This window comes from Eriocheir sinensis, chromosome 64, assembly GCF_024679095.1.
Source record: "Eriocheir sinensis breed Jianghai 21 chromosome 64, ASM2467909v1, whole genome shotgun sequence".
NCBI lineage: Eukaryota > Metazoa > Arthropoda > Malacostraca > Decapoda > Varunidae > Eriocheir > Eriocheir sinensis.
In genome coordinates, this window is record NC_066572.1 from 8,940,679 (window position 1) to 8,966,137 (window position 25,459).

Below are 25,459 nucleotides of genomic sequence, written 5' to 3' on the forward strand. Positions count from 1 at the left end.
TGTGTGTGTGTGTGTGTGTGTGTGTGTGTGTGTGTGTGTGTGTGTGTGTGTTTCTCTTAACCCAACCAGTATCATAACAAACTACATTTCCGGTCCAGCAGTACTGCCTTTCATTACCCATTGGCCTCCTGCTCCTCTGATGCCTGAGTACTACAACCTGACCCTTTCCTGCAGGACCTGAGGAGAGTTGAAGCCAATACGGAGGAGATGCAGAGGTGCCAGGAGGAGAAGTTAGCTCTGAAGGCCCAGCTTGATGCACTGGGACTCTCTGGCCAAGCTGGACATAGCCATAAAGGACACTGAGCTCAGGACCATGGAGGTTTGTCTGAGGAATCTTGTCTTGTCACCGAGCGAGGATATCAGAACCACGAGCGAGTCTTCTGTAATCACATATGAGTCTTATAATCACATTCTTCTAGAGTCACAAGTGAGTTCTGTAATAACTAATGAGTTTTATAATTGGGAATGACTTCTATAGTGCCCTTGAGCTGCCTCCTGTGCTGTAAGAAAAACAATGGATTGACACACTTACCGATGTCGTAGACCCACACTTATTTTGGGCTGGCGTGGACTTTAGAGTAACTTGCATGTGTGTTTTCTTTAAGGTTGTATCAGTGACATCTCAAGCAATGGACGTCTTTCTCTTTTGATTTTGCGGCGCCCTTGTCCTTAAGCCGCGAATTTTGATAAATCAACCGCTTTGGTGCGAATCGCCCTAACTCCCTTATTTCTGGGGCTTCAGAAAAGTTATTGGTATCACTTGACGGCAAAATGCAAGGGCTATATTTTATAATCAGCAACTGGGCTTAAAAAATTGACTCAAAAGGGTCAAAAATCGAATAAACTCGCAAAAAACAACAAAAAAAAGTATTTTTGAGTTCCCAACCTTGAAACCCACTCATTTTTTGAGAATTTCAAAAAAGTTATTTAACAAATGATTTAGCCCTGCCAATGTGCTTTCCAAAATGGTGAACGTTTCCCTGCTCCCAGTAGTTTGGTCGCTAGAGCTCCAAACGTAAACCTTGATCCACACCCACCATCACCACCCTGTTGATGCGTCACTGGTCGCCACCGCCGGCTTGATCCTCGTTATACCGGCGGTACTAGGCACGCATCCAGCACCCCGTCACCTTACTGCACCCACACCTCACTGCCACCTGTCGTCCTCGTCCATGTAACTATCCAGTCTACTCTTAAAACAAACTATCGTCCCTGCACTAACTATGTGATTGCTGAGTCTGTTCCATTCCCCCACCACCCTATTACTAAACCAATGCTTGCCTATATCTCTCCTAAATCTATACTTTTCTAATTTAAATCCATTACTGCGAGTTCTATCCTGCTGGCTAATTCTCAGAACTTTACTTATATCGCCTTTGTTGTAACCCTTGACCCATTTGAATAGTTCTATCAGATCTCCCCGCACTCTTCGTCTCTCTAGTGAATGTAAGTTTAGATGTTTCAGCCTATTTTGATATGGGAGGTTCCTCAGCCCCTGAATCATCTTGGTCATCCTCCTCTGAACTGATTCTAGCAAATTGATGTCCATTCTGTAGAGGCAGCTCCTTTGACCCTAAGCTCCCGTGTATCTAACCCCACCTAATATCGCTGTCCATGAATTTATCTAGTCTATTTTTGAATGTGACAATTGTATTGGCACTCACCACGTGACTGCTAAGCCTATTCCACTCATCCACCACCCTGTTTGTAAACCAATTTTTGCCTGTGTCCCTGTTGAATCTGAATTTATCCAGTTTAAACCCATTACTTCGTGTCCTACCCGGTTCTCTTATCAACAAAACCTTATGAATGTCTCCCTTATTAAAGCCCTTCATCCATTTATAAACCTTGATCATGTCTCCATGCACCCTTCGCCTTTCTAGAGAATGCAAGTTTAACTGTTTGAGTCTTTCCTCGTATGGCAAGTTTCTCAACCCCTGAATCATGTTAGTCATCCTCCTCTGCACCGATTCTAACATTTTGATATCCATTCTATAGTAGGGTGACCAGAACTGAACTGCATAGTCAAGATGAGGTCTAACTAATGCTAAATATAGTTTGAGGAAGACTTCGGCGCTTCTGTTGCTTACGCCCTTGAAATAAATCCCAGTACCCTATTTGCTCGATTTGTAGCTTGAATGCATTGTGCCCTTGGACGGAGATCAGAGCTCACTAAGACCCCTAAATCCCTCTCGCGCCCAGACCTGCTTATGAGAGTGTCATTTAAGCAATAGTTATGTGAGGGGTTGTTCCTACCTACACTCAGAATACTGCACTTCCCTACATTGAACTCCATCTGCCATTTATCCGCCCAGTCATACAATCTGTTGAGTTCACCCTGGAGAATACTAGCGTCCTGATCCGACTCAATTACTCTACCGATCTTGGTATCATCTGCAAATTTACTAACATCACTACTAATTCCTGTATCTAAGTCATTGATATAAATAACAAACAAAAGTGGACCTAATACCGAACCTTGTGGGACCCCACTCGTAACACATCCCCAGTCAGATCTTTTACCATTGATTTGCACTCTTTGCTTCCTATTGCTAAGCCACGCCTTGACCCAGTTCAAAACTTTACCCTCTACTCCGTGATGGCAAGTGAAAGCTCTTTTAATACAGATTAATAATCAGAAAAGAAAAATTGGAAAACATTAAATAAATAAAAAAGTTATAAGCAAAAAAACTAAGGTGTGTCCATTATTGGTTCATCTAGAACACCATGTATATCAGTGGAGGTGTCAAGACTACGCTCAGCATGCACACAACGAACAGAAACTGAAGGAAGACCATCAAAATAGATCATCTGAGGGAACATAATTGCTCTGCAGACGCCATGATGCGTAGACAGGAACTGTAGGCTATTTTTAGCACAGAGTCGTGGCATTACCAGGGTAAGGGACAAAATAGGTGCCAGTTAGTCAGTTAGCATCAACAGACATAGTTACGCGAGCCCTTTAGATTCCAGATAGCTTCTTGCTCTCCGGCACTGCATGGTGTCATGCTCGTTGCCCGCGTCTGAAAGAACTATATGACGCCAGCGGCATCATCGTTATTAAGGGCTTAAACTTAAGATTTAACTGGAAACTTCATATCTCATCTAGCTAAATCAGCTTCCTCGAGGTTGGGCGTTCTGTATCGTCTCCACCAATATTTTCATTCTGACTGCTAACTGCATGGCCCCCCCTCCCCCCCCCTCCCATGGCCCAGCTACACTTATCCCTATTTCATCCAAATTCCTCATGCAAGAGTTAATGAGCATCTTCATTCTTTCATTTGCTGATAAACTGGAACAGCCTTCCATTGTCTGTGTTTCATCCTGTCTGTGACTTGTACTCTTTCAAGAGGAGAGTATCAAGACACCAGCCATACTTGACATTTTCTGGCCCCTCATTCTTTTCCTTTTACTGGAGCAGTGCCCAGCAGGCTTTTGTTGTTGTTCTTTGCCCTTGAGCAGCCTCCCATGCTGTACACAAGAAAATGGATTTCTCTTTTTAACCCGGTAGCAGCGGGATCATGTTTCTTAATGGTCCTCTAAGCGAGAAAATGAGAAAAATCACCTCACACAAACCATTTCATAATATATATCAAAGCATTTGTGATCAGATTATGTATCATTATTTTTGGGGTTTATATCATGGCACAAATTTGTCCCGTCGCTGCTACCGGGTTAATTGCACCTTGTTGGTTGTGGTTCTGAAGGTTCCAGTGAGTTGTGGCACTGTTCTGTGTTTGTGTCATGCATGTGCCTCCTGTATTATCCACAGTATTAGACTATTAACGAGAATACTGCAGACTGTACCACCAGTGATCTTACTTCACTATGAGACAGACACACCTCCCACCTTCCTGTCCCACCATCTCTTTGTCATGTGAACCACTCACTTCTTGCTACCACTTTCTCCCTTTTTTCCCGGTGATCTGTGTGTCTGTCTGCCTTGTGGGAACTTCCTCCAAGGGGTTGGCCACAGAGAAAATGTCTCCAGCTCTGTCAACTCTCTCCCTCCATTACTTGTCCATTGATCCATTGCACCCTTGATGTCCTCTCCATATACACACTTGACAAAGTCATCCTCTTTCAGTCACACCAGGCATCTCAACCATCTCAGAATGCCTTGCTTCACCCATCAACCACTCAATTTACCATAAGCCAGAAATTTGTCCCCAAGGCATGATGTCCCTTGTTCACCAGGCTGGCAGTGAGAAGCAGAGGCTGGAGGGCCTTGTGATCCAGGCCAGCGAGGAACAGGAGATCAAGAAGAGGGACGAGAAGTTGGCAGTGCTCAAGGAGGACAACCAGAAGAAGAAGGATCATCTGGCCCAGCTGCAGCAGAGAGCCAGCTTCATCAATACAACCAAGGAGAAACTGGACAAGCTCATAGCAATGCTGCAAGAGATCCAGCAGGAAAAGTCAAAGGAGAAGTAAGTGAGGTCTAGATTTACAATTGTTTGTTTCATTTGCTTTGTTTTCAGATTTCCCTTCTCTGCCAGAATGGGAAGAATGGAGTCGTCCTTCTCTTTTCTTTGATCGCCTCCTGGATTGAGGTCGATGGCATTTATGAACCTTCTCCAGGTAGTTGTGTCCATTGCATTGCCCTTTGCTGCTCTCATTCCTTGTACCTCCCTCTGAAGTCCTTGCCTCTGCTGTGCTCTGCCCAGCCATCCTCTTCCCTCAACAGCTGCTTCCTGCCCTTGTTGTAGCCTCCTTGTCTCCTCTCACCACAACAAACTCATTCAGAATCAGAGTAAAACCATTAAACTAATAGTCATTCACTCATGGCTTCCAGACTTTTACTCCTAGTTGTTTATGCAGGGGAGGGGGAGGGAAAAGAGGCAGAAAAGGTTATGAAAATGAACCTCCCTAATGTCCTTGCAGTCAGGGAGAAGAATTGTGTTTATAAATTCAGAATAAATTTCAGAATCTACATGATGAGGATGAAGGATGTACAGAGGAAGCAAATGGTATGCTGACTAAACTATACTGGAAGCAGCACTAGAAATAGGAACACTATGACCTGCCCAGGCAAGACTGTTAGAGGCTTAGACAGAGCTATGGTGCAGAGCTGGCTGGCTGCAGCAGGTCACTCCTGGGACTGGCTCAGACAGACAACCAGGATGGATTGGATGATGGAATATGATGGAGCTTTAACATGTACTTCATACTCTAACATATTTCAAACTAATGTATAGTGAATATAAAGCTGCATATTCATATAATTACAGAAGACCCCCGCCGTTCACGGGTATTTGGTTCCGCGAGATTCCCGTGATCCGTGAATCCGCGATCGACGGGACTATAATCAAATATCAAATTTTATCTCGATTGAATAAAAAAAAAAAAGGATTTCTAAGGCATTTCTAAGCATTGTTATATAGTTTTACATATACATAAATCACAAATTAAATATGGACTAATAATTCAACACTGTGGTTGGTTGTGGGTTAATGGCTCGGGTAGGTCGCTCGCCCTTAACCCTATCCTTGCTAAGCACTTGCAACGAGACTATCCCCCCAGGCGCACTCGGGCACCCCAGCGGGGGAAGGGGATCTCTTTTAATTGCTGTATCTCAAAAACTATTCATCACAGCTACAAAACAAAAACACCATTGGAAAGAGGAGGCCAAAATCTATAAGATTCGGTTATGTAAGCCTCTCCTGCAAACGTACAGGCACGTTCAGGGGGTGTTTTTGCTGTGAGTGTGACTGGTGTTCGGAGGGAGCTTTTAGCACCACCAGCAAGTGACGCTAGTGCTCGCTCTTTTAACCTCTGTATCTCAAAAACTATTCATCACAGTTAAAAAAACAAAAACACCATTGGAAAGAGGAGGCCAAGCTCTATACGATTCAGTAATGTAAGCCTCTCCTGTGAAAGTACAGGCACGTTCCGGGGGTGTTGCCTGTGAAGACAAACATTTATACGTGCGCGACGGTCAGCCGTAAGGCAACTACTGAGTAGATCTCTTGGTGATGGGGTGCTGGCAGGGCAGTATTGCCAACTGCAAAATTTACAACTATTTGGTCAAAATATCAGTCATGTGATAGGTGAAGCTATGCAAAAATGTCGCTGTATTGGTCAACAACATCCACCAGTTGCTCATCCATTGATTTTGAGCGCTTTTTTTGTGCTAGGCTGATATGATTTTCCACCAAATTTCATAGAAAACCCACTGAATTGGCAATGCTGTGGGGTGAGAAATGGTGTTGGAACACACTCATACGCGGGAAATTTGAGTGCGACTGGAGCTCGCAGCGAGCGTTTTGCAACAAAAGGGTTAATGGTTTGCTTTGCCTCGTACATGAGCGAGCGCTGGACGAGACATGCATGCACACATGCACCGTGTGGCATGGGTAAACGGCCTTCATGGCTCGCTTTGCCTGGTGACTGCTGGGCGAGGCATACACCATGTTGAGTAAACGGCAGGGGTAGCTCGCTCGTCCTTAATGGTTCACTTTGCCTCTTCAGTTGAGCGTTGGATGAGGCCCTCAGTCATGAATCGTGTGGCGGGCAAACAGCGGGGGTAACACGCCAGCACCTAATGGCTTGCTTTGCCTCGTGAGCGCTGGACGAGGCACGCACCGTGTGGCGGGTAATCGGCGGGGGTAGCTCGCTCGCCCGCTTGTCGGTGCGTGTGAGACCTTAGTGTGGGTAAACAGTGCGGGTAGGTCGCTCGCTTGCAATGTTTGAGCTGAGCGCTACAGACTGCGTGTATGTGAGTTTTCACCCGTGTTCGGCGGGGGGTGTTGCAAATACCCCACCCGCGTATAAGCGAATCCGTGAATGGTGAGGCCGTGAATGGTGGGGGGCTTCTGTATATTAATTTGTGTGAATTAGAAAAAATCTTATTTGAATAAAAAATATATTTCTTATTTAAAAAAAAAAAAAAAAAAAAATCACCAGACAGACCAAACGGTGAAGGACAGAAGAGAATGACTGAGCCCCAAGTTTGGCGAGGTAAAGGTCATCGTGCACCAAACACCTGAAAGGCTGCACAAGGTGTTACTTTACCCTTGACTTTCCAAGCCACTCCGACTCACTGCTCATAACTGAACACCCGTTTGGAAACTGCAAAGAAAAGCGTGTTTTGATTTCTCTGTGTCGGTGCCCATTTCCATCCCAGGAGTCAGTGCCGCCGGGACTTTCAGATCATCACAGTATCTTCTCCAGGCTCCTCAGACACTGCCAGTTTATCAGCCATCTTGAAAATAAGGATAATTTTTTGGTGGGCTGTGCAGTGGCTGCCCTGGCCAGGGTCACACCTAAGCTAGTGGAGCTGTAGCTGGCATGCCAGCCACACCACAGGGAGATTTGATGAAGGGGCTTACCACAAGTAAGTGTTTTTGGTAAATAGCAGGTCAGCACCATCTTGGCAGTGGGCATGAATAACCAGTAGCAAGAAAGGAAGGAGATAAACAAGAATTTCAATTCAAGGAGACTTTACAGATTTTACAGCCATTTATTGAGTAAATGTGATTGAAAGAACCAGGTTAGATAAGTTTATGGGCAGGGGCCACAGATGACAGGAATGGGTTGGAAATAGCCGGGTAATTGGAACAGACATTACAGCGATTCATTTAGTTAAAACATGGTTGAAAGTACCAGAACAAGATTGGATAAATTCATGGATGTGGGCCACCGATGGCAGCGATTGGTTTGAAACAGCTTTCTTTGAATTAGGTGCTTCATTTTAACATCTCCGTGGTGCAGTGGTTACTGTGCCTAACTATGAATCTGTGGGCCAGGGTTCAAATGGCAGGCACACAAGGCACCCAGCTGTTCATTCTCTCTTTCGGGCTGGTGGATAAATGGGTACCTGGGGAAACCTGGGGAAGGTAAACTGTAAACTTGTATGTCATGCTGACCCTGTGTCTTCTGTTTGTGTTCTCACCCACCTCAGGCTCAAGGGCCACTTGTACAGAGATGAGAACCGTGGCCATGCACAGCTGATGCTCCCAACTTTATTATCCTTAGCCTCCCACAGTCATGTTTTTGATCAGCCTTGTGACAGGCCCAGTAAGAATAAGATGAAGCGTGTGTAAATATTTACCTCAGTGTACCCTGGCAGGGACATCCAGGCAGCCATCCAGAAGAGGGTCTCCCAAGTCACCGAACTTCAGGAGGAGATCAAGGACCAAGAACAGAGTAATCTGCAATTAACTCAGCAGCTCACAGCCTCAGAAACCAAGCTGCAACACATCCACCAGGCGTGGGACCTCAAGCAGGACAGCCTCAACAAAGAGATCAAGGAGCAGAAACAGTAAGCCTTTATGAAGTTTTCAGTATACAAACCATTTTCCTTTTGCATCTATTTCTCTGACACTGTCCCCTCACACAGCCACCCCTGAATGGAGCGCCGTGGCAGAAGAGGCTCCTCAGGCTTCCTCGTCTTGGCAGGCCCTCTCACCACACATATCTTTTGCCAACCAACCAACTCACTCTCTCAACTTTTCTATTGCCATGTCTATCTCCTCTACACTTCCCCTTGTAGGTATGATGTGGTTGTTCCACTTGAATCTTTACTTCCATACTGGTCACTTCTCTTTCCTCATGAATTGAGATGCCTTTTCCTTACCTCCTTTGTCTCTTCAATCCCTTTAACACGTCCGCTGCGATTGGCACGGATTTGGCTTTCACTGGTAGCCTGGTAACCCATACTCCCAGGTCTTTCCCTGCCTCTGTGGTGGATAGTGGAGTGTTTCCCATGTGGTATCGGTGTGCTGGATATCCCCTCCCAAGGTGCAGGAATACATTCTTCTATATTAAATTGTAGCAGCCACTCTTTGTTCCATTTCTGTATCCTGGTGATGTCTTCTGGCAGGAAGTCCACAGTCAAGGGGTTGAGAAGTGCTCCGTTGCTCCCCTTGCTGTACAAGTATCAGTTGTTCCTCTCACAACTTTTTCCAGAGGAGCATTTTGTCCTCCAGATAGGTTTCACCTTCCTGCCAAAAGCAAAGAGCGATGAAGAATTGCACCATTTTATTCCTCGTCATGGCCCAGTGATCCCGTTATTCACTCATGTCTGTGTAAGGTGTAGCAAGTGTTAAGAAAGAACATAAGATTGTCATTTAAGCAATAGTTATGAGGGGTTGTTCCTACCTACACTCAGAATACTGCACTTCCCTACACTGAACTCCATCTGCCATTTATTCGCCCAGTCATACAATCTGTTTAGTTCACCCTGGAGAATACTAGCGTCCTGATCCGACTCAATTACTCTACCGATCCTGGTATCATCTGCAAACTTACTGACATATTTCTCACGATGGCCCGCTGATCATACTGAGGCACCACGGATGTCGGGTGTCCAGCACCCACTCACTGTTGCATAAGGTGAGGCAAGTCTTTTCTCTGCAGGGTTCTCGAGGACCTGGAGCGCAACCAGACGGAGCAGGACATTGTGTGCAAGGAAGTGAGTGATGACGTGGCTGACCTGGACGGGCAGATCAGACAGTCCATGGAGGAGATCCGGAACACCAACATCATGATAAAGAACAACTACAAGCTTATCCTCGATGCTGTATGTACCATTTTACTTATTAATACATTAACTCAAATTCCACTGGTCAGGAAATTCATTGTCGTGCTTTATGCAAACAAGGAATGGAGGCGTAAGGGACAGAGTCAACTTTGCTCTAGTTTGCACTGGGAAAGTCAAGATACACACCACAGGATGAACAAGAAATATAATGCAAGGGAAAAGTGACCTCACAGGATGAACAAGAAATATAATGCAAGGAAAAGTGACCTAGTATGTGGTGTGCCAAGGATGAGTTTTCCTTCGCAACTTGTATCTTGTTCTGCCTGAGATGTGTAGCCTTGCCTCTCCTCGTGCAGACTAGATAGAACTGTCTTTGTCCTCCCAGAGCCTCAGTTATAATGCGAAGCCTACCTTTTCTCATACAAACTAGGAAAAAATTCTGTGGTCCTTCAAGCCTCTCAGCCCCCCCAAGACAAGTGTAGCCTGCCTCTCCTCGTGCAGACTAGATAGAACTGTCTTTGTCCCCCTAATGCTGCAGCTGTAACCCCCAAGACAGAAACATAGCCTGCCTCTCCTTGTGCAGACTAGATAGAACTGGCTTTGTCCCCCTAATGCTGCAGCTGTAACCCCCAAGACAGAAACATAGCCTGCCTTTCCTTGTTCAAACTACATACAATTGGCTTTGTCCCTCTAATGCCACAGCTATAATCCCCCAATATAGAAACGTAGCCTGCCTTTCCTTGTTCAAACTACATATAATTGGTTTTGTCCCCCTAATGCCACAGCTGTAATCCCCCAAGACAGAAACATAGCCTGCCTTTCCTTGTTCAAACTACATATAATTGGTTTTGTCCCCCTAATGCCACAGCTGTAATCATCCAAGACAGAAACATAGCCTGCCTTTCCTTGTTCAAACTACATATAATTGGTTTTGTCCCCCTAATGCCACAGCTATAATCCCCCAAGACAGAAACATAGCCTGCCTTTCCTTGTTCAAACTACATATAATTGGTTTTGTCCCCCTAATGCCACAGCTATAATCCCATAAGACAGGCATCTGAAACTTTAAAAAGTGTTGATCTCTGGCAGACTCTCTGCGTGGGTGCCTGGAACATCCTGATCCCTCTGGAGGATCAGCGACTGCCTCATTTGTCAGCTTGAGTATATCATTTTTTACAGCAACGGAGGGAGCTCAAGGAAGGGCAAAAATTAAAACTGGAACAAAAAAAAATAGACGAGGCTAGATGATGATCCAACGCAGGAAAACAGAACAAGAACCCAGAAGAGACGTCAATTTTGGGTGGAACTTGGGTGGAACACAACTCGGGAGGCTGAGAGTGAACATAGTGGGGCTCTGAGATGAGGAGACCTGGTGAGGGAGAGATCAGTAGTGGGCCACAGCGATGGTGCCTGTCTCAAGAGAGTAGCTGTGGCCATTTCTCGCTGACTGCAGTCCTCTGTTGTTGGGGATTATGAGTGTGTGATGCTGGTGATGTTGAAGCACTCCCTGGCCTTCATATCTCTTATTGCAGTGTACACCCCTACTGAGATGTGCAGAACTGAGGAGAAAGAGATGTTCTATGCCAAACTCGACTCTTTAGTTGTCCAGTACCCCCCACGCGACACACTCATTGTCGTGCGTGACTTTAATGCAGTTACTGGCACAGAGAGAGATGGCTGTGTGATATGTGTTGGTCCCCACGGCTCTTGTGCCAGAAACATCAACATTTCACTCCTTCTGAGCTTTGCAAAACCCAGAAGGCTGAGGATTACTGGTTTCTGAGATGCGAGCCTTGCCGCTGGTCTTGGAGCAGCAATACTAGTGGTGTGGCAAAGGAGATTGATCACATCCTTGCTAGTACTTGTGAGAGGATCCTCCAGAAATGTAGGGTTTTACACTGCTGAGTTCATTACAGTTGACCACAGACTTCTTGTTACAAAATTGAGGATATGCTTCAGGTCCATGAAATTCTTGAGATGCAACTCTCTGCAGCCTTATCTTGAGAAGCTCAGGGACCAGGTGTGTGCTCAGGGGTATGCAGTGGCAGTCTCAAATTGGTTTGAAGTGGGTGCTCTGAGAGGTCCTGGAGGGTTGTGGGATACCTTTAAATGTGAAACTCAGAGTTGCCGAGGGGTGCATTGGAGAGCATCCAAGGACTAGGAGTGGCATTGCCTTGAGTGTATGGAGGAGAGTCATGCTGCCAAGTTGGCCAGGGACTTGAGAGCAGTACAGGAGAACTGGAACCCTTCTGAGGAGAGGTATGTCAGAGGTCTTGCTAAGGATCCGTAATGAACACCACTGAGTGCCGGGAATCGAACCCGAGCCTTCCTAGCAGAAGCCAGGCAGCATCCCAAATAGGCCAATGATCTATTCAGTGTGTTATTGCAGTTTCTCTAATCTTGCTAAGGATGTTGAGGGTTGTCAAAATGCAGACGACCTTAGACCTGCCTCTCCAGCTCTGAAGAACCTCTGCTCCTAATTCACATCTCAGATGAGTACTGTCTGAGCAGCTGATGGGCAGATAACATCAGATGCAGATGTGTACCGGGCTCATTGGGCCGAGTACTTTTGGCAGTCGTACACAGCAGAGTACCCAAGTGTACAGGTCCCTCTGGCTGGGTTGCAGATGGCCACTGCTGATCCACCAATAGACAAAACGCCAGCCTCTCCTGCAAAAGTGAGAGAGGCTGTGAAAAGTTGAAGGGTGTAAGGGCAGCTGGGATCTGCAACATCAGCGCAGAGAAGTTGAAAGTTGGGGGTGAAGCCATGAGCCATGGGTTGCATGTGGTGCTGTGTGCTGTGTGGGCAGTCCAGTGCCATTCCTCTTGACTGACAAAGGGGGTTGGTTGTCCCTATCTGGAAAGGGGACCAACAGGACTGCAACAATCACCGTGGTTTGGTGTGCCGGGTAAGGTGCTCGCTCATCTGCTGCAGATGCAATTTGATCTCATCTGCTCAAGTTTGAGAGACCTGAGCAATCCAGGTTCATGCCCAGCAAGTCAACTTTTGAGTGGATCACAACACTTTGCGTCATTGTGGAACACTGATGTGAATTTTGACGGGGTGCTTGCAGCCCATATCTGTCTCGAGAAATCTTTTGAGCCAGTACATTGTGAGGCACTCTGGGACATGTACGGATGCATGGGATTCCTGCATGGATTACTGACCTGATGACTGGCCTTTACCCTGGGACTGAGAGTGCTGTGATGTGTGTGGGGGAGATGTCTCTGGCTTCTTCCCTGTTATTCCAGGAGTGAGGCAGGGCTGTATCCTTGCTCCATCACTTTTCAACACTTGCATTGACTGAGTATTAGGCCAAAGTTGTTGATCAAAATCATTGTAGAGCATCTGTAGGTGACATCAAGGTCACTGATCTTGTTTTTGCTGACGATCCTGCACTCCTTGCAGAGTTGCTGGAGGTCCTGGTGACGGCTCTCAAAGTGCTGCATGAGGAGGTGAAGCCTCTGGGACTGAAGGCCTCCTGGGCCAAGACCAAAGTTCAGCCATTTGGAGGCTTGCTGGGTGACACAGCTCAGTCTTTTTTTGCGTCCTATTGCACCATTAGGCTTTGTCAATGGTTGGGGCTGATGTTCGGCCCAGCCCGTTGTGGCACAGGCAAATATTTATTGTGGTGCCATCTTGTTTTGGCTCATACTGTCCCCCGGAGCTCATCTTTGAGCCTTTCTTTGGAGAGGTAACCTTGAGTCTGGGTTGACAGGTGGTCTTCAGGGCAGCATGTGGGTAGTCTTAGGCCACTTGGCGGTGACTGAAAAATCCCAGCTGTGTGGCGGCCAGGATTCAAACCTGTGTCCCTCCTGGATCTCCCAGAGGCGGTGCCGGCACGCTAACCACTCAGCCACCGCCTCCCCATGCATGTGGTGAGGATGTTGAAGTCACCAAAAGCTTCACATGCCTTGGTATTGTAGTGCATAACAATGGTGGTTCTTACCAGGAAGTCACGCCACAGATTGGCCTGGCCCACGGTGTTCTGGGCTCCCTCAATGTGAGTGTTGATATGGTGGTGTTGATGCCTGTGATACTTGTGCTCCCTGTCTTACTGTATGGCCCTCATGGTGTTCTGGGCTCCCTCAATGTGAGTGTTGATATGGTGGTGTTGATGCCTGTGATACTTGTGCTCCCTGTCTTACTGTATGGCCCTCATGGTGTTCTGGGCTCCCTCAATGTGAGTGTTGATATGGTGGTGTTGATACCTGTGCAGGCGGACAAAGATTGAATGTTTAAGTCACTTGTGCTCCCTGTCTTACTGTATGGCCCTGAGACTTGGAGACTGAATAGAGATTTGGAGAAGCATGTTGGTGCCTTTGGTACCAAGTGCCATCACAGGATTATGGGGCATTGCTGGAATGCTTTTTGTCAAACCAGCAACTAAGCGATGAAACTGAATCAAGGCCGTTACCAGCTTAGTCCATGAACGCCATCTCTGGCTACATGGCCACGTGGCATGCCTCCCGGATGTCATCCTGCTTAGTATTTTTTTAGCAGAAGAAAACCTTGAGAGGAGGTCACCAAGGGGACACCCAAGTAATTCATGGCGGGTTGAGTTGATCGATCTGGAGGGGCATGAAATGAGAAGTGAGGATGTGTGGAGGCTTCCGCCGGGGGTGGAGGCAACGCAGGAGTGAAGTGAAGTGATGTCTCCTGGCTTGTGCTCCTCATTAGTTAGTTATTGTGGAAATTCTTCCAGTTTGTATGTAGTATATTATTATTGATGATTAACTGATGCTCAATTTTGAAGTAGGTAACTAGTGGTAATTCAATACCACAGTAGGATTAAGACTGCAGGGCAGAGGTTTTGAGCGTCTGTGAATCTTTGTTCTGATGTGGCACTCGTAACTTTGTGAATTGAACATCGCCGGCACTCTTCTTGAGACTAGATAGTGCCAAGAACACGCCTCCACACCTGTGTCCCCAACTTACTCATTCTCATACATTCAATCAATCAATCAGTGGGGGCATACGCTGGGGGGTGCATCGCCTCATCCACCCTACGAGTCCGAGGGTCCCTCCGGGCGAGTCTCCATGCCAACCCTCTTCCCATCCTGAGTACCTCCCGGCAGGATATATTGACTTGCTCAAGCCATAAACTCCATGGGTGTCCCTTGGCCTCCTCCACTCAGGATTGTCTCTCACAGAGACAACCTGATGAGCAGGATCAGCTTCAGGGTAACGTGCCACGTGCCCGTATAGCCGGAGTTGGCGTTGACGGACTATGCAGGTAATATATGTCCAATCAGTCTCACGGAGCAGTCAACGGTTCAACACAAAGTCATTCCAGCGATATCCCATGATTCTGCGTAGACAGTTATTACCAAAGGCATCAATCCGCCTCTCCAAGTCTCCATTTAGTGTCCATGTCTCACGGCCACAGAGTAAGACAGGGAGCACAAGGGACTGGAAGATCCGGATCTTTGTCCTTCTGCACAGGTATTGACAACGCCACATACTCGTGTTGAGCGAGTCCATAACACCGTGGGCCAAGCCAATCCACCGTAAGACTTCATGGCGAGACTCACCGGTTATTTTAACTACACCACCAAGGTTAGTAATATTTTCCGAGATCTCAATGTCCTCGCCACATGCATGTACAGACTGTACTGTTCCATCCAGCAAGCCTCCAAACACCTGTACCTTGGTCTTAGCCCAGGAGACCTCAAGTCCCAAGGGCTTTGCCTTCTCGTGTAGTGCCTCGAGAGCCATCACCGAAACCTCCAGCGACTTTGCCAGGATTTTATTTATTTATATTTTTTTACATGTGGCCTATAGCGCTGGTGGGCTAATTCATATGGGCCTGATGGTGCGCCCGAGCCCGTCATGGCGCAGGCAATTGTTTATAGTGGCGCCATTATTATTGTCTCATGCTGCCCCAGGCTCATTCTTGATTTCACTTGCGCTGTACAGCTTCTTCTGGAGTCCGGGTTGACAGGTGGTCTTCAGGACAGCATGTGGGTAGTCTTAGGCCACTCGGTGGTGACTGAAAAATCCCAAGTGGTTAGTGCGGATTTGAACCCACATCATGGACAATGCACCAGACGTGAGGCCGGCACGCTAACCACTCAGCCACCGCCTCCCCATACTGGATACTGGGTTACTGGATCATAGTAAAAAACAAGGTCAGTGACCCTGGTATTGCCAGTGGATGCTCCGCAATGACTCTGGTCCACAGCTCTGCCCAGTACCCAGTCCATACTAGTGTTGAAAAGCGATGGGGCAAGGACAGCCCTGCCTAACTCCCTCATCCACGGGGAAGAAGCTGGACAAGCACCCCCTCCACACTTCACAGCACTCTCAGTCCCAGAATACAGGCCAGTCAGCAAACCAACAGTCTTTGCAGGAATCCCACAGAGTCGCAGAAGATCCCAGAGTGCCTCGCAATGCACCGAGTTCTTGAGATCGACATAGGCTGCAAGCATCCCCTGTCGAAACTCACGTCGGCGCTCCACCAGTACGTGAAGCACTAGGATGCGGTCAGTTGCTGCCTTAACAGGCGTGAACCCAGAGTGTTCAGGTCTCTGCATCTTCAGCAGCTGGCTGCGAATTGGCATTAGTAATAGGTGGGCAAGCACCTTGCCTGGCACACTGAGCAGTGTAATACCACAGTAGTTGTTGCAGTCTTGGCGGTCCCCTTTCCCTTTCCAGATAGTCATTCCAGCGATAGCCCCTAAGAGTCCACTCTTCCAGTCAGGAGTAGTAGTGCCAGATAGCCATACAGCAGTCAAGACTGCATTCACCCCGTGGATCATGGCCTCACATCCAGCTTTGAGCAGCTCCTCAACAATGTTACAGGTGCCAGGTACCTTTCCACCCCTCAACTTTGCCACAGCCTCTCTGACCTCGTCAAGAGAGAGTGGGCTTTCGTCAATGGGTGGATCGGCATCCGCCACCTGCAACCCAGTAGCTGGAAGCTGCCCAGTTGGAGGGTCTGCCATGTACAGCTGCTCAAAGTACTCAGCCCAACGAGCCCTCTGCCCTTCCACGTCCGACACGAGGCAGCCATCAGCTGTTTGGATAGCGCTTACCTGGGAGGGAGACTTGAAGCAGAGCTTCTTCAGGGCTCGGTAAGCAGGTTGGAAGTCATTCTCATTTAAGTGTTCCTTGACCTCCTCAGCAAGACCCCTGACATACCTCTCCTTGTCTCTCCTCAGGAGAGCTCTGGTCCTACGTGACAGAGCCCTGTCATGGTCCCGATTCCCAGCAAGTGTCTGGCAGCGCGTCTCTCCTCAATATTCTCCAGCATCTCCTCCGAGGCAAACCCACTCCTAGATCTCGGGCGCTTTCCAATACACTCCTTGGCAGCTCGAAGAGTCGCATTTGAAGGTATCCCACAGTTCTACAGGGTTCTCAAGGGAGCCGAGCACATTGAACTGTTTGAGACTGTCACTGCATAGTCTTGAGCACATGCCAAGTCTTTCAGCAGTCTAGAGCAGGGGAGAGACACTGAAAACTGAATGGCCGAAGCCGCCTTATAAAGCCGAAAAGTGCGCCATAGTGGACGCTGATTGGCCGGCTTAACAGCGCACGCTCATTGGCTCTCAGCACTGCAGAAATTTAAAAAGTTGTAAACCGGTCATGTGCCCACAGTCTGCACCGCGGGCCACAGAAACGATACTGGAGCCTTCGGCAGGCCGCACCTAATGTTGAATGATGTAAAGTCCGCACCAAGGGTGCTCGCGGGCCGCAGGTTGGGGACCTATGCTCTAAAGGTTAAAGGTTACCCCTGGCCTGGGTGTATGGGCTGGTGCCCCATCTGTACCACACAGCTGCTCCCAAAACAAGGGTGTGTTGGGATTTCTTAGTAGGTGAATATAGTCAGAGAAGTGGCACCCAGTCACCTTGTATCAATGTCTGTTTCCTTACAGATGGAGGAAGGCAACGTTGAGCTGATGTCTGCCCTCACTGAGGCCACCAAGTGTGTGGAGGAGTTTAGGTCTGCAGAGTGACTCCAGTCCTCAGGCGGGCCAAGGCTTCAGAGGATACCAGGCTGAGGATCAATGGGGATTCAGTTCTTACTTCCGGACTTTATATTTTCTAAGGCTTATGGATTTACGCCTTTATATTTCCTAAGGCTTACGGTTATACTATAGTGTTACGTAGTGTTGTCGGGAGCATTTATTGGTGCAGCAGTTACTTGCATCCTGAGTGTTGCAGGTGTGGCTGTTACTCTGCACTCGTGTACCCAGGCAGGTTTTACACACCTTTTCAGGCACTTGTACCCAGGCAGGTTTTTACACACCTTTTCAGGCACTTGTGTACCCAGGCAGGTTTTACACACCTTTTCAGGCACTTGTGTACCCAGGCAGGTTTTACACACCTTTTCAGGCACTTGTGTACCCAGGCAGGTTTTACACACCTTTTCAGGCACTCGTGTACCCAGGCAGGTTTTTACACACCTTTTCAGGCACTCGTGTACCCAGGCAGGTTTTACACACCTTTCAGGCACTCGTGTGTACCCAGGCAGGTTTTACACACCTTTTCAGGCACTTGTGTACCCAGGCAGGTTTTACATTAACCTTTTTCAGGCACCCCAAAATTTACACCTTTTCAGGCACTTGTGTACCCAGGCAGGTTTTACACACCTTTTCAGGCACTTGTGTACCCAGGCAGGTTTTTACACACCTTTTCAGGCAAGGTATTTTTGCTTTCATATCTTCACCTTAGTTTCAGGATGTCATTTTCACCTTTTGTAGATTTTTTGTATATTGCAAACATTTATTTTACTAAACTTCTACAAATTTTGGTGATTTTCCTTCCATACTCTGTCTTTCACTACAGTGGTAATATATGTATATCTCCATAGTAAAACTCTAATGCTAATAATTCAGTTTCAATAATGACTCCATGGCTGCCGCGAAATGTGTGTAGTTTTGTTTTCCTGAACGCTGTTGTAGTCTGAACATTGCCATTGTGGCCTGCCGGGCTGCCGAGGTGATCTCTTCAGCTGATTGGACAGCAGCAGGCAGCCTTGCTCCGGCTCATCTTGAAACTGGCCCTCCACACTGCATCTTGCCACTTTTTTCTGTAGCTCACACTTCTGCCTTGCAACTCTTACTTGGTGCCTTCTTCAGTGGACGGGAGAATAAGAGTGGACTGTGGATGGCTTGAAAAAACAAATTTTTAACTACAAAATAAGACACTATTTGAAGTCTGTCTCTTATATAAATGTTTCTAGTGCTTTATATTCCTATTTTCATGAGATTGTTAGGTAGTGCAAAATAAACTTGCAGGTTACAGAGATGTTCTGAACACGGTGGCATCACCAGACTTTGAATTCATTGGGAGGGAAGGAATTGTGCACATTTAAAACAACTTGTAGGTGCAGCTCTCAGCATGTCATGTTTGCTTAGTAATGATTTTTAATACATTCATAATTCACTTTTATGCTGTTATTAACTGATGAAGAAACTAAATATTGCATTACATAAGTGAGCTACAAAATCAATATCAATGGGGGCATACGCCGGGGTGCATCGCCTCGCCCACCCTCTGGCACAGAGCCCAGGGTCCCTCTAGGTGAGTCTCATGCAGGCCCCTTCTCATCCCAAGTACCTCCTGGAAGGAACCATCGACTTCCTCTGCAGGCGCCCCATGGCCTTCCTTCCCTCGTACACTCTTCACAAATTCATTTCTCCCCATTCTCATCATGTGTCAAATCATCTCAGTGCACCACCCACTCCACACTCCACTCCCTTCACTATCACACCCATACCAAACCCCTCACACACACAACCATTACTTCCTCCATGCCATCCTGACACACACACCTCTTGTACAACTCATTTCCACTGCACGTATTCTTGATTGCTGCGCTGCACTCCCATGTCCACGTCTCTGATGCATGCAGCAGAGTTGGCAGGATAATACTGTTCCTTGTTCCCTCTTTACCGCCATGCTCACACTTCTTCCTCTCACAACTCTCCCCAATGCACCCACCACCTGTCTGCCCTTCACTGCTCTTTCCCTCACCTCACCTTCCATGCTTACACAACTGTCCCTAAATATTTCACCTCAGTCACCTCCTCCACTCTCCTCCCTAACCTTATCCTACACTTCGTTGTGCTCTCTGCTCCTAACTCTGTATGGCTTTGCAAATCAGCATGACCTGTTCTCTCGCCCTCTCAAATGCTATAACCTTGCGCTTTCCAGCATTCACTCTCAGCTTCCTCCTCTTACACCCCTGTCAAATGCATCCACTATCCTCTGTGTCCCTCATTATCTGCCAACAGTACTGTATCATCTGAAACAGGTCCGCCACCAATGACTCCTCTGTACCTCTCACTTTCTGCCTTGTACCAAGTTCCCCACTCTGGCTCATTTCTCTCACAGAACCGCCCATGTACAGTTACTTTCTTCATCCTCTCATTTAAAACCCTGCCATACACTTTTCCTGCCACTCTGAGTGGAGCTTATTCCCTGTAACTATTAGTCACCTCTGCTTCCTTTCCTTTGTACAGCAGCACAACACTAGCCTTTCTTCAACCCTCAGGCACCTCACCCTGTTCCTGTTCCTGTTACATATCCATAATATCCATTCCACAACTACACCTCCTCCCATACTTCAGCCGAGTGGCCCAAGACTACCCACACGCTGTCCTGAAAGACCGGACTCTAGAAGAAACCGTCTAAGTGAATCAAGAATGAGTTCAGGGCACAGCATGAGTGAGGAATAAATGGCGCCACTATAAAAGTACCTGTGCCATGATGGGCTTAGGCCGACCACTAGGCCCTAAAGCCAACCGGTGCTAGAGGCAGAGATTGTTAAAAATACCTAATAATAATCTGTTATGCCATCAGCTCCAGGGCCTTTCCTACCTTTAACTTCTTCTTTGCCTCCTCTATCTCACTCTCTCCAGCCTCCCCTGTGGATCTGGCCGCCCCTACACTGATCTTTATTCCTACACTGCTCACTTCCGCTCTCCCTCCCACACTCTTATTCATTACAGTTTCCTCTTTCCACCTCCTTATCTCCTTATTCCCCTCACAAGCACCCATCTCTCCTCTTCATGCTACAAATGTCCTCTTTCCTCCCCTATTTCCTTTTATCTTCTTTCCAGCAAAGTTTTTTGTTCTGGTATTTTGGTGATATTTTCCTTCCCAAATCCTCATCCTCTCTTTACTTCCTAACCAACTGCCTCTCCCTGTACTTCCTCTCCCTCTCCTTTCCTCCATCATATTCCTCTCTAACATTTCTTGTAGTTCCTTCTGTTCTCCTCAGCATCTTCTCCTCATCTATCCTACACAATTCTTTCCTTTTCACGACCTATACCTGACCACTGAACTCCAAACACCTCCATTCACTCCCCACCTGCAGAGGACCCTGCCACTGACAGCACCCAGTCTGTGCTACCATAGATTAAGAAGAAACCTTACAGATTAATGAGACCATTACATATACTGACCTTATATGTCAATGCCTCCTTCCCAGATGATCAGTCACTAGACTACAAACCTATCAATGAAACCAGAAGGCAAACCTGCCTCTAGCTTTATAAATAGAAGTACACACAATATTTCTGGCATGCCTAGCACCTCAGGCCGCCTCCCTCTTGGGGATGACATAGACTGACTTCCTCCTCAGTCTTGTCTTCAGGGTTTATTATTGACTGTAGACATTATTGACTTCCTCTTTCAGCCTTCTGGGTTTTGTTCCTCTTCGTCTTCCTCTGATTTGTCCCTGAGAAGGCCTGAAATAGACAAAAAGGGGGAAATAATAAGTTCACACAGGGAACAAGATATGTAAATGCATAGAGACTAGAAGATGCCAGAATAATACTTATTTTATGCATAAGAAAAATAGACGAGCAATACTTCCAGACTGGAGCAAGACAATACATTCTCCCTTCTTCCCCCCCCAAAAAAAGGAAAATTCCTAAACCTTTCATAAGTTTGGTAGAGGTCACTGGGCTTGGACAGGCACTCAGACAACCCCTTATCAACACAGAGTCTAGAGAGAGCATCTTATTGGTGCTATGGGTGAGTGGAAGTAGTAGTGTAGGTGGAAGGTAGAACAGTTAACCGTTCACTGCAGGTTGGCTGATTTCCTTCACTGGTAGCCTGGTAACATATACAGTCCCCAAATCCTTCTCTGCCTCTGTAATTGGATAGTGCAGTGTTTCCCATGTGGTACTTGGTATACTGGATATCCTCTCCCAAGGTACAGGACTGTACATTTTCTTCAATGAATTGTGCTTTTTTGTTCCATTCTGTAGCTTGGTGGTGTCTTCTTGTAGGAGGTTTGCATTCAAGGGGTTAAAAGTGCAATGGACTAATGTCAATGGTTACAAGTCACGGAGAGTGGATAGAGTGAAGCTTGGTAAAATTTATATTACCAGGGAGCCACTGAGGACAAGGACGAAGACAGATTGGTGAGTGGGTACAGAGAAAAGTGGGAGTTTGAAAAAGATGAACTGGAAGATAAGCAACTGTGAAAAGGTGGAAGAGTAGTCGGCAATGATAGAAGTGGAAGAAGAGTAATATGGAGGAAAATTGAAGAGAAGTGGAGAAAAAGGTGGAAGGAGGGAATTTGAAGTGAGAAGAAAAGAAGAATTTGAGTGGAAGGAAGGAATTTGAGTGAAATGGAAGAATTTGAATGGGAATGGAAGAATTTGAGTGGAATGGAAGAATTTGAGTGGAAGGAAGAATTTAGTGGAAGGAAAGGAATTTGGAGTGAAGGAAGAATTGAGTGGAGAGAAAGGAAGATTTGAGTGGAAAGAGAGAATTTGAGTGAAGAGGAATTTGAAGAGGAGGAAAGGAAGAATTTGAATGAAGGAAGGAATTTGAATGGAAGGAGAAATTTGAGTGGAGAAGGAAGAATTTGAGTGGAGAAGGAAGAATTTGAGTGGAAAGAAGGAAATTTGAATGGAAGGAGAAATTTGATGGAGAAAGAGAGGAATTTAGTGGAAAGGAAGAATTTGAGTGGAAAGGAGAATTTGAGTGGAAGAAGAAGGGTGAGTGGAGAGAGGAAGAATTTGAGTGGAAAAGGAAGAATTTAGTGGAGGAAAGGAAGAAATTTGAGTGGAAAGAAGAAATTTGAGTGGAAAGAGAATTTGAGTGGAAAGGAAGAATTTGGTGCTGGAGAAAGGAGGAATTTGAGTGGAAGGAAGGAATTTGAGTGGAAAGGAAGGAATTTGAGTGGAAGGAAGAGGTGAGTGGAAGGAATTTAGTGGAAAGGAAGAAATTTGAGTGGAAAGGGAGGGTGAAGGTGGAAGGAAGAATTTGAGTGGAAAAGGAAGGAATTTGGTGGAAGGAAAGAATTTGAAGTGGAAAGAAATTTAGTGGAAAAAGAATTTGAGTGGAAAGGAAGGGAATTTGAAATTAGGAAGAAGAATTTGAGTGGAAAGGAAAATTTAGTGGAGAAAGGAAGAAATTTGAAGGTGGAAAGGAAGAAATTTGAGTGGAAGGAAAGAAGAATTTGAGTGGAAAAGGAAGAATTTGAGTGAAAGGAAGAATTTGAGTGAAGAAGGGGTGAGTGGAGAAAAGGGAAAGAAATTTGATTGAAAGGAAGAATTTGAGTGAAATTTGAGTGGAAAGAAGAATTTAGTGGAAGGAAGGGAATTTTGAATTGGAAAAGGAAGAATTTAGTGGAAAGGAAGGGTTGGTGGGAAAGGAAGAATTTTAGTGGAAAAGGGAGGAATTTGAGTGGAAAAGGAAGAATTTGAGTGAAGGAAGAATTGAAGTGGAGGAAAGGAAATTTGAGTGGAAAAGGAAGAATTTAGTGGAAAGGAAGAAATTTGAGTGGAAAAGAATTTGTGAGTGAAGGAAGAATTTAGTGAAAGGGAAAATTTGAAGTGGAAAAGGAAGAAATTTGAGTGGAAAAGAAGGAAATTTGAGTGAAGAAGAAGAAATTTGAGTGAAAAGGAAGAAGGTGAGTGAAAGGAAAATTTAGTGCTGGAGAAAGAAGAAATTTGAGTGAAGAAAATTTGAGTGAAGAAGAAATTTGAAGTGAAGGAAAAATTTGAAGTGAAGGAGAAATTTGAAGTGGAAAGAGAATTTGAGTGGAAAGGAGAATTTGAGTGGAAAGGAAGAATTTGAGTGAAAGGAAGGGTAGTGGAAAGGAAGAATTTAGTGGAAAGAGGAATTTGAAGTGGAAAAAGGAAAATTTGAGTGGAAAAGGAAGAGATTGGTGAAGGAAGAAATTTGAGTGGAAAGAGAGAATTTGAGTGGAAAAGGAAGAATTTAGTGGAAGAGGGGTGAGTGGAAAGGAAGGGTATTTGAGTGGAAAGGAGGGGCGAGAGTGGAAGGAGAGAAATTTAAAGAGTGAAGGAAGAAATTTGAAGGTGAAGGAAGAATTTGAGTGAAGGAAAGAAATTTAGTGGAAAGAAGAATTTGAAGTGAAGGAAAAATTTAGTGGAGGAAGGAAAATTGAAGTGGAATGAAGAATTTAGTGGAAAGGAAGAATTTAAGAGTGGAAGGAAGGGAATTTAGCAGGTGGAAAGGAAGAGGAATTTGAGTGGAAGGAGGAATTTGAGTGGAAAAGGAAGAGAATTTGAGTGGAAGGAAGAGAATTTGAGTGGAAAGGAAGGGAATTTGAGTGGAGAGGAGAAAGGAAAGGAATTTGAGTGGAAGGAAGAATTTAGTGGAAGGAAGAAATTTGAGTGGAAAAGGAAGAGAAAATTTGAGTGGAAAAGGAAGGAATTTGAGTGGAAGGAAGGAAATTTGGAGTGGAAAGGAAGGAATTTGAGTGGAAAGGAAGAGACTTTGAGTGGAAAAGGAAGGAATTTGAGTGGAAAAGGAAGGGAATTTGAGTGGAAAGGAAGGAATTTGAGTGGAAAGGAGAGAATTTGAGTGGAAAGGAAGAATTTGAGTGGAAAGGAAGAAATTTGAGTGGAAAGGAAAGGAAAAATTTGAGTGAAAGGAAGAATTGGAGTGGAGAAAGGAAAGGAATTTGTGGGAGTGGAAAGGAGAGAATTTGAGTGGAGGAAAGGGAAAGAATTTGAGTGGAAGGAAGAAATTTGGTGGAAGGAAGGAATTTGAGTGGAGGAAGGAAAGAATTTGAGTGGAAAGGAAGGGGAATTTGAGTGGAAGGAAGGGAATAGTGGAAAAGGAAGGAATATGAGTGGAAGAGAATTTGGAGTGGAAAAGGAAGGAATTTGAGTGGAAAGGAGAGAATTTGAGTGGAAAGGAAGAATTTGAGTGAAGGAAGGGAATTTGAGTGGAGGAAAAGGAAAAGGAATTTGAGTGGAGAGAAAGAGAAGGGAATTTGAGTGGAAAGGGAAGAATTTGAGTGGAAAAGGAAGGGAATTTGAGTGGAAAAGGAAGAATTTAGTGGAGAAAGGAAAGAAATTTGAGTGGAAGGAAGGGAATTTGAGTGAAGGAAGGGAATTTGAGTGGAAAGGAAGAATTTGAGTGGAGAAAGGAAAAGAATTTGAGAGTGGAATGGAAGGGGTGAGTGAAGGAAGAATTTGAGTGGAGAAAGGGAAGGGAATTTGAGTGGAGGAAAGGAGAATTTGGTGAAGGATGAATTTGAGTGGAAGGAAGAATTTGAGTGGAATGGAAGGAATTTGAGTGGAGAAAGGGAAAGATTTGAAGGTGGAAAGGAAGGAATTTGAGTGGAGGAAAGGAAAGAATTGAGTGGAAAAGGAAGAATTTGGAGTGGAGGAAGGAAAGAATTTGAGTGGAAAGGAAGAGAATTTGAGTGAAAGAGAAGAAATTTGAGTGGAGGAAAGGAAAGAATTTGGTGGAGAAGAAGAATTTGAGTGGAGGAAAGGAAAAGGAATTTGAGTGGAAAGGAAGAAATTTGAGTGGAAGGAAAAGAATTTAGTGGAAAAGGAAGGAATTTGAGTGGAGGAAAGGAAATGAATTTAGTGGAAAGGAAGAATTTAGTGGAGGAAAGGAAAGAATTTGAGTGGAAAGAAGGGGTGAGTGGAAAGGAAGGAATTTGAGTGGAGGGGAAAGGAAAATTTAGTGGAAAAAGGAAGAATTTGAGTGGAAAGGAAGAATTTGAGTGGAATGGAAGGGAATTG

At 45.8% G+C, this 25,459-nt stretch overlaps 1 protein-coding gene across 1 annotated transcript; it reads left to right on the plus strand.

Moving 5' to 3' along the window:
• Window positions 1-253: 253 nt before the first annotated feature.
• LOC126987387 (uncharacterized) lies at window positions 254-17,635 on the plus strand. The gene is made up of 5 exons (XM_050844372.1): window positions 254-319; window positions 4,198-4,427; window positions 8,069-8,260; window positions 9,358-9,520; window positions 17,360-17,635. Exons 1-5 carry the CDS (start codon window positions 254-256, stop codon window positions 17,438-17,440), a joined length of 732 nt encoding a protein of 243 aa, XP_050700329.1. The 3' UTR covers window positions 17,441-17,635.
• The last annotated feature ends 7,824 nt before the right edge of the window (window positions 17,636-25,459 follow it).

Coding starts and splice junctions, on each gene's coding strand:
- LOC126987387 (XM_050844372.1), top strand. CDS start 254: ATGCACTGGGACTCTCTGGCCAAGCTGGACATAGCCATAAAGGACACT. Junction 320..4,197: donor CTGAGCTCAGGACCATGGAG/GTTTGTCTGAGG, acceptor CTTGTTCACCAG/GCTGGCAGTGAGAAGCAGAG. Junction 4,428..8,068: donor CAGGAAAAGTCAAAGGAGAA/GTAAGTGAGGTC, acceptor GTACCCTGGCAG/GGACATCCAGGCAGCCATCC.